Raw genomic sequence first — 13,022 nt, forward strand, 5'->3', positions numbered from 1 at the left:
CAGGACATAAAGAAAAAGACCAAGTTGTCTGCTTTTGTAGTGACTTAGGAAAGGACATGGATAGTGTTAAGAAACACAACTTGTTATATAAACGTTAACCTGACTTTTGGTACTTTAAGTATGAGATCCTTTTTCAATGACCAACAAGTCACTATATTCTGGAAGGAACTGAATCATAGTATATTCACATCTTTTTTCTATTTGTGAATCCAGAAGGCATAAGGAAATGGAAGGTAAAATGGAAATACTTTTTTGGTTTGATAGGTTGGTTTCCTGGTGTGGCCAGAGAGCAATTGTTCAGTCATTTTGTTCATTCATTTTTCAGTTGTATCTGACTCTCTCTGACCCCATTTGGGGTTTGTTTGTTTTTTTTGCTTTTTTTTGGAGGGCAATTGGGGTTAAGTAACTTGCCCAAGGTCACATGGCTAAATTTTTTGTGAGGCTGGAACCAAACTTGGGTCCTCTTGACTCCGGGGCTGGCACTTTACTCACTATACCACCTAGCCGCCCCTTATTTGGGGTTTTCTTGGCAAAGATACTGGAGTGGTTGGTATTTCCTTCTCCAGCTCATTTTAGGATGAGGAAACTGAAGTAAATGGGGTCACACTTCTAATAAGTGTGTACCAAATTTGAACTCAGATCTTTCTGGCTCCAGGCCTGGCACTCTGTTCACTGAGCCACCTAGCTGCCCTCAGAAAGTAATAAGAACCATCATTTCTTGGTATTGCAGTTGTCATGATGACCATGAGCAAAAAAATTGTCTTGAAAAAAATCACTGTTTATGCAGCAATATCTATTGCAGAAGATGAGGAGATAGAGAAATTCTACCATATGGTGCAAGATACTGGATTTTAGCTAAGTTCTCCCATGTAGATCAGTTGGATATTTTCTAATGAAGCTCTTTTAGTTTTAGATGGTATGAGCATATAGACATTCTGAAAACAAAGTTAAGTACTAGTAGTAGTCATTTTATATCAGTTACAGACATGGACAATATGGGAATTTGTTTTGCTTGACTGTGCCTGTTACAAGGACTCTTTTATTTTCAATGGGGGGATTAGGAGGAGAGAAAATAAATGCTTATTAATTTAAAAATAGTATGTAAAAATTACTTTTGTAAGTTAAAATATATTGGTCATTTGAGAATTTCTTTTGCTAATGAAGTTAACAAGTATGTATTTATACAATTTTATCTTAGTTTTGGCTGGCAAAATCCAAAAACTGTTCTTTTTTGGTTCTTTGACATGAATGCATTGGGTTATTTTTATGAAGGGGAGGAAATCTGGTTTCTTATAGGCCTGACTCTTAGTAGTTGATAGAGGAAAAAAACCTCTTATGGTAGGAGTGCACTTTACTGTATTTAGAGCCCTCCTGACCAGCTTCATAGTTTAAAACTATTCCCTTCCAGGGGCCTCTGAATGATTAGAAGTAAATAAATTAGAAAGAAAAAAGAGGCATTTTGAGTTCTTCTGCAGCTTACTATTATTTGTAGTTATATATATTTAAAAGTTATTTTCTCTCGACAGACCGTGGCATTAACAAGACCACCTGCAGATTCTGGCCAGCCTTGTCAGCGTTCTGTACCCACTTCCTCATCTACCTCATCTGTCACACCAGCAAGTCTCTCAGGCCCAGTGCCCTCACCTGCACGATCATCGCCAATAAATAGGCCCTCCCCAGCAACCAACAAGTCACTATCTCCCATTACATCTCGGTCCCCAGGTGCCACAGTATCTGTCACCCCAAAACCTCAGAGCCCAGCTCAAAATACCACACAGTCCCAGGATAGTGCCCAAGAGAAACTGGCTGAACAAGTAACTCTGGTAAGAAAAAAATGTAAAATATTGAAGAACTTGGGTTATAATTGAAGAAGAAATTTTGTTTTTAAAGGGAAAATTTTTTGATTTTAAAGTAAGGTACTTTAAATAAATTTCAAATATTTAAAATGGAATATTCTGGATTCTGGATGGTAGAGTACTTTGGCTTCTTATCCAGTTAAGTAGTAATAATGTAAATAATGTAAATAATAACCCTTTCACAGTGCCAAAGTCATAATAGTTGGTTATAAAATGCTTGTTCACTTGACTTGTGTGACATTATGGATAGAGTGCTTTACCTCACTCGTAGTCAGGAAAACTTCAAACGGTACATAAATCAGTTAGCATATTGCTGTGATAAAATAAAATTACCTGAAATACAAATTTATTTCTTAAACTGAACTCTGAGTCCTTTAAAATAAAAGTGTTTGGCAAGATTTCATTGCATTTTAAAATCTTATGTGACATGTTCAAGATTAGTGACCATCAGCAGTGGCGTAAATAGATGTGAGCTCTTCTTTCAGAGTACACCATGTAATGAATACGAATTCCTATTGGGAAAAACAGAGAACTTAGTTAAATTTCAGACACATGACAGACATATTTACAGAGCATATTTGCTTCCTGTTGTGTTTCCCAGTTTTCCACATGAATTAGTAGACTAGTAGTGAGTTGCTACTGAGTGTTGAAGTTCATAATGTTTTTTTCCCTTAATACTTGATGAGCGCTTTTACCTTGTATTATAGTTATCTGTGTGCACATCTTATAAATACCTTTTTCAAAAGGAATAGAATCAATAAACTCATGTGAAGAAATTCAGAAAGCGTAGGGGAGAAAGGAGATAGAAATTTAGATGAAAGATCAATAGAAGAGTAAATAAAAATGATATTTTCCTGGAGGCATACTGTAAACCACCTAGTCAGAAGGAGGAATTCAGTGAGGAGTTTGGGAAATAGGTAAAAAATGTCACACTGGATCATAATATTGTATGATGGAGAGCTCTAACTCTTCAGACACTGCTAGAGCATTTTCTCTGGCCAATGTGGTCTGGTCGATAAATTTGTGTCTTACTTTCATGATAATTTCATCTTTCCAAAGGTGGAGGAAATGAGAACAGTTGTTTTAGAACCAATTCCCAGCATTAAGGAAAAACTGAAGTAGAAACAATAGGTAGTTTTGGATAGAAAACAAGTAGTTTTGGATAGAAGAAAGGAAAGACATGTATAGTATGATGTGCACCTGAGATTTTGTGAAAAGAGATTTCAAAAGCTTTAGAGAAAGGATAGATTCCAGTTCCCTAATATTTTACAGGGAAAATCAGGCCTAAAGCAGGAAAAATTTGAAAAGGCAAGATTAAACGGTCAAGTAATTGTTGATGACTGTCAGAGTAGCATGGTTCTATAATAATTTTTTCAGGCACTCAGAATGAAATGATAATGGTGATGAATGCTAAAGATAACAAGTTCTTAAAAACCATGTTGGCAATAAGTGAATGATTAAAGAAAGTATAAGAACACTCCCTGAAGTGAACTGGATAATAATAATAGATTGCAGTATTTCAGTTCTCTAATACAAGGTAAACAATCTTTAGACTAGGAATTTTAAAATAAAAATTGTTTAGCAGGGAATGGGAATCCTAGGTAGTACAGAAGACAACTAGGTGGTTTTTCGATGCTGTCAAAGAATTCATGTCATCAGACCTGGACAAATAATACCTAGTGTATTGACAGAACTTGCCTATTTGATTCCCAAGCTGCTGTTGATGATCTTTGAAATGTAAAGAAATTGTCACAGAACCAAACAGGGCAGATATCTCAAATTTCAAAAAAGGAACACAGATTCTGCAAAATATAGACCAGTGAACTTCTATTTAAATTCTAGAGCATATTATTAAGGGAATGGATTGGAGCACTTAAAAAAAAATAGTAATGATTATTACAAGCCAGCTTGGCTTCATGTAGAATAGGTTATTTCAATTTAACTTCATTTCCTTTTTGGAAGGAGTAACGAGATTGGTAAAGAGTAGAAATTCTATTGCCATTGAGTACTTATATTTTATCAAAGTATTTGACAAAGTCCTTCCTTTTATGCTTGTGGGTTGAGAGAGGGAGAACAATAAAAATTGCTAACTTTGTGATTCGTTGAATGCCTGGATCCAACCAATGAGTGTTATATAAATGGGTTTATATCAACTTTGGAGGATGTGTTTAGTTTAGTACTCTCAGTATCTGTCCCTTTCCCAGTGCTTTTGATATTTTTATCTGTGACTTGAATGAAACCAAAAATAGCATGCTTATCAGATAGTAGTTGATAAGTAATTTCAAAAGGTTGTTAACACATTGGATTACAGAACCTAGCAATCTAGATAGTTGAACTGAATTGAACAAAATGAAATTAAATAAGGATAAAATTCTAAATTTAGGTTAAAAAAATGAACTACATAAATACAGATAAGGGGAGATATGGCACAACAGCATGTTTTTGTAAAGAGGAGCTGGGGTTTTTAGTGGTTGCATGTTTAGTATGAACTGGCAGTGTGATTATGGCAAATAAGCTAAGGCTATCTTAGACTGCATCAGGAAATATAACGTGTACAGGGAAGTAGTCATCATACTTAGTCTTCATACTAGAGTGTGGTACCCCATGAGAGTAGAAGGACTGGAGAGTAGCACATGGGAGCTTTTAAAGAAGTTGGCAGTAGAAGAGATAGCTTGGGATTGACAGCAGTTATCTTCAAATATTTGAAGGCCAGCAGTGGAGAAGGACTAGGTTTGTTTGGCTTGTTCCTAGCTTGCAAAGCTAGGATCAGGTCTGGTGGGTGGAGGTTTTGGTGAGGAGATTTTGGATTGAAATAAAGAAAAATTTTCTAAGAACTAGGGCTGTCCAAAGGTGTGATGGCCTGCCTGCCTTAGATTGATAGTGGGTTCCTGCTTATTGGAGGCCTTTGAGAAGATGCTGGATGATGCCTTGTTTGGGAGTATTTGTTGAAGGGCTACTTGTTCAAGAAATGCGTTGGGCTAGATGAAAGACCCTTTCAATTAAAAGATTCTGTGATGCTTTTTTTCCTTCTATGGGTTTGTAAGCATGTGGAGGGTAGGTTTTGTCTTATTTAACTTTTATCCCTGGTATCTAGCACAATAATTACTTGGTAGATATTTCTTGAATTTAATTGAGTCGAGGGATGTTAGAGATCTGAGAGACACTAGTGAGGTTGAATTCATAAGACTTAGTAGCATAACTGGACATTAGAAGTGAGGGAAACAAAACTGAATGAGCCCATTTTTCTTTCCTAAAATTATGGTCCTACTTCTAACTTCATGGTTTCTGTTAAGCTGATAAGCTTATTTAAAAAAAAAAATTAAATTCTTTTTGCTTTTTTGAAGGGGCAATTGGAGTTGTGACTTGCCCAAAGTCACATGGCTAATAAGTGTTAAGTGTCTGACGCTGGATTTAAACTTGGGTCCTCCTGACTCCAGGGCCGGTGCTCTATTTATTTTGCCACCTGGCCGCCCCTGATAAGCTTATTTTTAAACATGTTGAATTGGAAGTGTCTCTGGGACATCTAGGTTGAGATGTCCCTTAGGCAGTTGGAGATTAGATTTGGATTATGTGCATGGAGGTGATAGACAGGAATTACATGAGAATGTATGAGGTCTTTGAAGTTTTGAGGTATAGAGAAAATTGAGTTAGGCCAACTGTTTTGGGAAACACCCATATTAAAGGATTGGGAAAAGAAAGAGGGGTCCCTCCTGGCTGTTCTAGCTCATTTTAAGGTCAATGTCCATTAACGTTCTCTGAACTCCTGTGGCACTTGATCAGTACTATGCAGCTTGACAGTTGATTATATACTGACTGGAAATATCTTTTGGTTGTTTTCACACCTAGAAATCTTATCTCTTCCCTTCCTCTCCTTCTCCCCCCAGATTATACGGAACTGTGTTTTCTATTACTTTTGAATCTGCCTAGTTCTGGCCTGTGCTCAATAGATATTGAATAAATACTTATTGACCTGATTTTTCTATTTCTAGGAAACTCAAATCCATCAAAGAATATCAGAATTGAGAAAGGAAGGTCTGTGGTCTCTCAGACGGTTGCCAAAACTTCAGGAGGCCCCACGACCAAAGTCTCACTGGGATTATCTCTTAGAAGAAATGCAGTGGATGGCAACAGACTTTGCACAAGAGAGGAGGTGGAAAATGGCCGCCGCAAAGAAGGTAGGCTTGTAATATAGGTAGTTGATTTTTTATTGATGGGCTGTGTTGCAAAATTTAATTTGTGATTTCACAGAATTCGTATTTAGAATGCATTTTCCTATATAAATGATGTTACACATGATAATTAGGTTTTCAGAGCAGTTCACAAAAGCTTATTTAATCCATAACTCTCTTGATATATGCTATTGCTAAAGACCTTAAAAACTAGGGCCATTTTTCTATGGGAAATTTTGTTAAGAGTGCTAAGCTGGGATATCAGGAATTCCTTACCACATGATAGCCCTGGTAGCAGAATTTGAACCTATTAGAGATACAAAGGCCTGACTGGATGCCCTTGAATATGTACAAAAAGGACTTGGGTTCAAAGAAAGGCTATAGCAGGTATCCTGTTAGAGGACTTGGCTGTCAGGGAACTCTTGGGTTAGAATCAAGACAGGGTCTCCTGGGGGAGGCTGGAGATGGGGTTGAGTAGGTAGAAGGTCCGGAGACCAGATGGAAGCTGGGACCTGTCAGCTGAAGTGAGTGCAGTTGCTGCTGTGGGCTTTCCTGTGCTTCTTTCCCTTTCCCCCTTACTTTACCATTGCCCATTCTGTCACCTTCTATATTGTAAGGAGGTGCTGGCTTTGGGGAGAAGGAAGAATCTGAAGGGGAGTAGGAAGGAACAAAGTAGATTTACTGTGACCACAATTTTATTTTTATTTATTTATTCATTCATTCATTTATTTATTTTTAAAGCAATTGGGGTTAAGTAACTTGCTCAAGGTTACAAGGCCAGTTATTTCTGGGTGTGGTGCTAAGTATCAGAGCCCAGATTCGATCCCAGGTCATCCCGACTCTGGAGCTGGTGCTCTTACTCACCTGAGCCACCTGGCCATCCCTAAGCAATTGGGGTTAAGTAAGTTGCTCAAGGTTACATGGCCAGGTGTTTCTGGGTGGGTGGTAAGTGTCTGAGCCTGGATTCGATCCCAGGTCATCCCGACTCTGGGGCCGGTGCTCTTACTTGCTGTGCTACCTGGCCGCCCCAATGTGACCACAATTTTAAGAAGCCCCTGATAGGAGATTGCCAGAAGTCTTTCCATTTTATGCATTTCATATTTACATAGATAAAGCCAGATTTTGTTCCTGTGAATTGCATAAGTATAAAAGGGTATTTGGATACACAATATAGAATATTTACTATTTCAACCAAATGTATTTCAGCATCTTATTTTGAAAGCTTAATTGTCCAGTTACAGGTTTCAAAAGTATGCATGTGTATTTGACTTTGGGTATTTTTTTCTCCAGTGTGAGACAGTGCAAAGTTTAAAATTTGAATATTTTCACTTAATAGCTTGTCAGAACTGCAGCTCGTTATCATGAAGAAAAGAAGCTTCATGAAGAAAGAGGAAAGAAAGAGGAACAGAACCGATTAAGACGTATAGCTGCTTCAACTGCTAGAGAAATAGAATATTTCTGGTCAAATATTGAACAGGTAATATTGACCTGCAAGTGTAAATTTTCATTTCTCTGTAAGGAATTTGTATGACCTTTTGACCTTTGCACTTAAATAAGATTTTTATTTTAAAATGTTGACAGTTTAGTGAGAATTTTCTTGTTAAGGCCAGTAAATTATCTTGCATTACTTAATAATGTAAATAAATAAAGGTGCTTAGACCTTTTCTCCTTTTTTGAAAAATAATATTGATTCATTTGGTGGAGTTAAGTATGTTTATTTTGGAATAGTAATGTTTGCATTCAAAGAGGAAAATCAGGATCATTTTAGGAAATAATACTTATTTTTGGAGAGGTAGCTTGTTGTTGTGGAAGGAGTACTAGATTGAGACTCCAGGGACCTTGATTAGGTATGATCCTAGCTCATTATTTGATAGCTGGATGACCTTGGTCAAATCATGTGACCTATTAACCTTTGCTTGTTCTTCAAAAGAAAATGCCTCATAGACTGTGGTGAAGCAAAACTCTTTATAAGTCCCAACGAGCTTCATAAATGTAAATAGTTACTATTACTGGAGTCTTTGAGGAACACCAAGAAAGCCTGGATACTATTTTAGGATCTTATTGTACAAAATCCCCTTTTCATTTTTATCCCTGGTGCCTTTCACATAGTTGGTACTTAATAAAATGCTTGTTGAGTTGAATTTAATTACTGTGATTTTTCTTGACTCTTCTTTCCTCTTCTGTCTTAGTAAAATCAAAGAATGTAAATATATAACTAAACCCAAACAAATAAACAAATACCAAATTGAGAATTTCTAATTGGTTGTTTAAAATAGAAAAGAAGCCTACATTTGGGGCATCATTTTTTTGTGCTTATAAAAGTTTTTCCCTTGTTTTGTTCTAAATTTTCTTGTTTGTAGTTAAAGACCTTAGTGCTTTATTTATCTGTTTGACTGTTTGTTGTTTTAGGTTGTAGAAATAAAACTTCAAGTTGAATTAGAGGAGAAAAGGAAGAAAGCCTTAAATTTACAGAAACCATCCAAGAGAGGTACAGTGCCTTTTAATCCTTTTTCGTTTTTATTTCCCTGTAATACAAACCAACGTTCTTTCTGATTCTGGAGCTGCTGAGCTAGAACATATAGTGCAAATGCTATGGGTAAATTTCTTTAATTTATATTCCAGTAATTCAGAATTTGGAGTAACCAAGACAGACACTTGAGGCATAGCTTTACCCGAGGTTGAGAGCCTGGGTCAGGAGAGGGGAGTTACAGCTAGAGGAGAATTGCTTGGATATCCCATTAATCAAGTGGGGTCATTTGTAAATGTAAGCTAATTATTTGTATCATAGGCTTCAGTTTATTATTCTGTGAAGATGTGTTTACTGATTAGGAATAGGAATGTTTAGCTTGCTTAAGAGTAAAATCAAATATGTTTTTTAGCTCTTATAAAACTCATCCTTTTGAATGCAACTGGTTTGAGACTTATTTTTAAGAAATAAAGTTAAGTTTCACGTGAGCTGTTACTTAACCTGAGACTTAAAGAAGTTTTTAAAAAATATTCTTCACAATTTAGACTTTTCTTTAATTTTTATTAGATCTCTTCCTCCCTGGTCTGTTTCCATTTAATCTATATTAGTGAAATTTTAATGTGTTATATTACAGTGTGCTAATAACCTCATGATTTTTTGTGACTAATTATCATGTATTTTTTTGTGAAGTTTTTTTTACTTCCCTTATTAATCTTGAAGTCTCTATGAATGTGTTCTAAGTCTTTTTCAAAGTATTGATTGCTGTGATTCTTTTTTTTTTTTTTTTTTGCTTTTTGGAGGGCAGTTGGGGTTAAGTAACTTGCCTAAAGTTACATGGCAAGTGTTTTTGTATGGGTGTTAAGTGTCTGAGGCCGGAACCGAATTCGGGTCCTCCTGACTCTGGGACTGACGCTCTACTCGTTGCGCCATCTAGCCGCCCCGATTGCTGTGATTCTTAATTGATTAGGAAGCAGGTTTTATTTGTGAACCTTGGGAACTCATTCATTTGAAAGGAATTTATTATGCATCTGCTGTGAAAGAGAGAATCTTTTAGGGGAGTTTAAGATGTCTCCAGAACATCTAGTTTGAGATATCCAATAGGCAATTGGTGATATGGGACTAAAGACCAGGGAAGCAACTCAGATCTTAGGGTTGACTTCACAGAGATGATAGTTAAACCCAGAATAACTGAAGAGGTTGCCAGGAGAGCACAGAGGGTGAAGAACAGCTTCTTTTATCACTATAACATTTCCTGGATTCTGTCCTCTTGAGAGATTCTATTGAGAGTCTACGCATCTAGAGCTAGACTCATTTTCTGAACCATAGAATTATCCAGCTTAGTTTAGCCTGCTATTGGACTGGTATTAGAGAAGCCCTAGGTCCATAGAGGTCTGCAGGGTTTGATTTAAGTTTGGAGAGCTGGGAAAGTGGAGGAGAGACCACTCTGGGCATAAAGTGCCAGGAAACTCATATAGGGTTCTAGGTAATATAGAAGCTGTCTGGCTTCTTTTAGGATACTTATGTATATGTACAATAACATTTTTTTAATTTTTAAAATTTTATATATATTTATATATGTATACATTTTCAATCTGCAAAGACCTTTCTTCTTACCCTCCCACCCCAGTCTACCCCTAACCCTCACTCCCACTGAGAATAAATTAAAAACAAAACCCCTGTTATAATAAATGTGTATAGTCAAGCTAAACAAATTTCTGCATTGATTGTTAAAAGAAAATTGTCTCCTTATGTACTCTTTGAGTTCTTCACTCCTCATCAGAAGGTGGATAGCATGTTTTAAAATTTTTTTTGAATTATGGTGGTCATTACACTAATTAGAGTTCTTAAGTTTTTTCAAATTTGATTGTCTTTACCCTATGTCCTATTGTTAGTGTTGTATAAATTCTTTTGCCTCTGTTTGGTTTGCTTTGCACCAGTTCACAGAAGTCTTTCCAAGTTAATATGAAACCATCTTTTTTTTTTTTAAGGAAATCTATATTTTTAAAGTTTTTTTGAAACTAATATTTTTAATTTTCATCATTCACTTCTATAAGATTTTGAGTTCCAAATTTTTCTCTCTCTCCCTCTGCTCCCCACTCCCCAAGATGTCATGCATAGGCTATACATGTGCAATCATATTAAACTTATTTCTACATTAGTCATGTTGTAAAGAAGAATCAGAACAAAAGGGAAAAACCATGAGAAAGAAAAAACAAAAAAGGGGCAAATAGTGTGCTTTGATCTACATTTAGACTCCATAATTCTTTCTCTGCATGTGGATGGCATTTTCCATCATGAGTCTTTTGGAATTGTCTTAGATCCTTGCATTGCTGAGAAGAGCTAAGTCTAATAAAGTCGGTAATTATATAATGTTGCTGTTATTGTGTACAGTGTTCTTCTGGTTCTGCTCACTTTACTCAGCATCAGTTCATGCAAGTCTTTCCAGGTTTTTCTGAAATCTGCCTGCTCACTCTTTCTTAGGGAGCAGTAACATTGCATTACATTCATATACCACAATTTATTCAGCCATTCCCCAATTGATGGGCATCCCCTTAATTTCCAGTTCTAGGTTACCACAAAAAGAGCTCCTATAAATATTTTTGTAACTGTAGTTCCTTTTCCCTTTTTGATGATCTCTTTAGGATACAGACCTAGTAATGGTAGTGCTGGATCATAGAGTATATACACAATTTATAGCCCTCTGAGCATAGTTCCAAATTGGTCTCCAGAATGGTTGGATCACAACTCCACCAACAATGCATTCGTTTTCCAATTTCCCCCATCTTCTCCAACATTTATTATTTTCCTTTTTTGTCATATTAGCCAATTTGATAGGTGAGATGAAGTACCTCAGAGTTGTTTTAATCTGCATTTCTCTTATCTGTAGTGATTTAGTGCATTTTTTCATATGACTATACATGGCTTTAATTTCTTCTTCTGAAAATTGCCCATTCATATTCTCTGGCCATTTATCAACTGGGGAATGACTTGTATTCTTATAAATTTGACTCTGTTCTCTAGATATTTTGGAAATGAGGCCTTTATGTCTCTGATTAATTCTTTTTTTAGTGATTGAATGGGTATTTATTTTTTAAAATATATTTTAAGTTTTCAGCATTTACTTCTATAAGATTTTGAGTTCTAAATTTTCTCCCCCTCCCTCCTCTTCCCCTTCTCTGAAACTGTCTTCTTTATCGTTTCTTATAACATAGTAGTATTCCATCTCATTTATATACTGTAACTAGTTCAGTCATTCGCCATGTGCACTGCCTGAGACTTCCATTCTTTGCTGCCTTAAAAAGAGCTATAAATATTTTTGTATATCCTTAGTTTGTTCTTCTTTGGGCAACCCTTCCCCTAATCTATCCTCCCTTTAATTTCTCTTTCTTTCTTTTCCCCTTTTTCCCCTATTGTATGAAATGTATTTTTGTACCCAACTTTATGTGTGTATGTTCTTCCTTTAACTAGTTCAGATCAGGGTGAGGTTTAGGTGTCAGCTCGCTCACCCCTTCTCCTTGTTTGTACAGAGGTCTGCTTGCACACCCTGATTATGTGAGATAATTGTCTCCCTGCCTCCCACTCTCCCCCTTATTCCTCTTCCTCTTCCCATTCAGAGACCCACTTCCAGATCTCATCTAATTAGATTCCCTCTATGATTCTTGATGATGATAAGGTTCAGAGAGGATGCATGTGTTGTCTCTTCATATTTTAATGTAAGCAGTTTATCCTTGTTTAGTCCCTTATGTTTACCTTTTTAATGTTTCTCTTAACTCCTATATTTGAGCTTCTAAGTTTCTACACAGCTCTGATCTTTTCATTAGAAATACTTGGAAGTCATCTTTTTTATTCCCCTATAGGATTATGCTCAGTTTTTCTTGGCTGTAAGCCTATATATATATATATACCCTTTGCGTTCTGGAAATTTTGTGTTCCTCTTTCTTTGCATATTTACAGTGATGACTCCAAAATTACATGTGATTCTAATTGGCTCCTTGATACTTTTTTTTCTTTTTTGAGGCATTTGGGATAAATGTCTGAGGCCAGATTTGAACTCAGGTCCTCCTCACTCTAGGGCCAATGATCTATCCACAGTGCCACCTAGCTGTTCTTGCCATTTCTTGATCATTTTCTTTAGCTGCTTTCATTCAGTATTTTTTTCTTTGATCTACAATCTCTGGATTTTGACTGTGATATTCCTGAGAGGTTTTTTTTTTTTTTTTGCTTTTTGGAGGGGGGAAGGTAGGGAAATTGGAGTTAAGTGACTTGACCAAGGTCACACAGCTAGTTTTTTGTGTTAAGTGTCTGAGGCCAGATTTGAAACTCAGGTCCTCATGACTCCAGGTCTGGTGCTCTATTCACTATGCCACCTCACTGCCTCCCCCCTTCCCTCCCCGCCCCCCCCGAGGTTTCATTGGGGAGGTGATTAATGGATTCTTTCTGTTTTTGCTTTTCTCCTTGATTCTAAGAGATGCAAGAACTTTTAGAATTTTTTGAAACATGATGTTTTGACCCTTTTTTTTTCTTTTAAGG

The 13,022-nt window shown here is 36.4% G+C and overlaps 1 protein-coding gene across 5 annotated transcripts in view; it reads left to right on the plus strand.

Moving 5' to 3' along the window:
• The window catches only part of LOC138145479 (E1A-binding protein p400-like), a 62,735-nt gene that overhangs the window by 40,796 nt on the left and 8,917 nt on the right, over positions 1-13,022 (plus strand). For all 5 annotated transcript variants that reach the window (XM_069067994.1, XM_069067367.1, XM_069069390.1 and 2 more), the window contains 4 exons: positions 1,527-1,823; positions 5,846-6,031; positions 7,362-7,502; positions 8,435-8,513. In XM_069067994.1, the coding sequence (XP_068924095.1) occupies positions 1,527-1,823; positions 5,846-6,031; positions 7,362-7,502; positions 8,435-8,513 (703 nt within the window). The remainder of the gene's footprint in view (positions 1-1,526; positions 1,824-5,845; positions 6,032-7,361; positions 7,503-8,434; positions 8,514-13,022) is intronic.

Source organism: Petaurus breviceps, unplaced genomic scaffold (genome assembly GCF_028583685.1).
Source record: "Petaurus breviceps papuanus isolate PSGF00001 unplaced genomic scaffold, PetGlider_PUasm1.0 100, whole genome shotgun sequence".
NCBI classification, from domain to species: domain Eukaryota; kingdom Metazoa; phylum Chordata; class Mammalia; order Diprotodontia; family Petauridae; genus Petaurus; species Petaurus breviceps.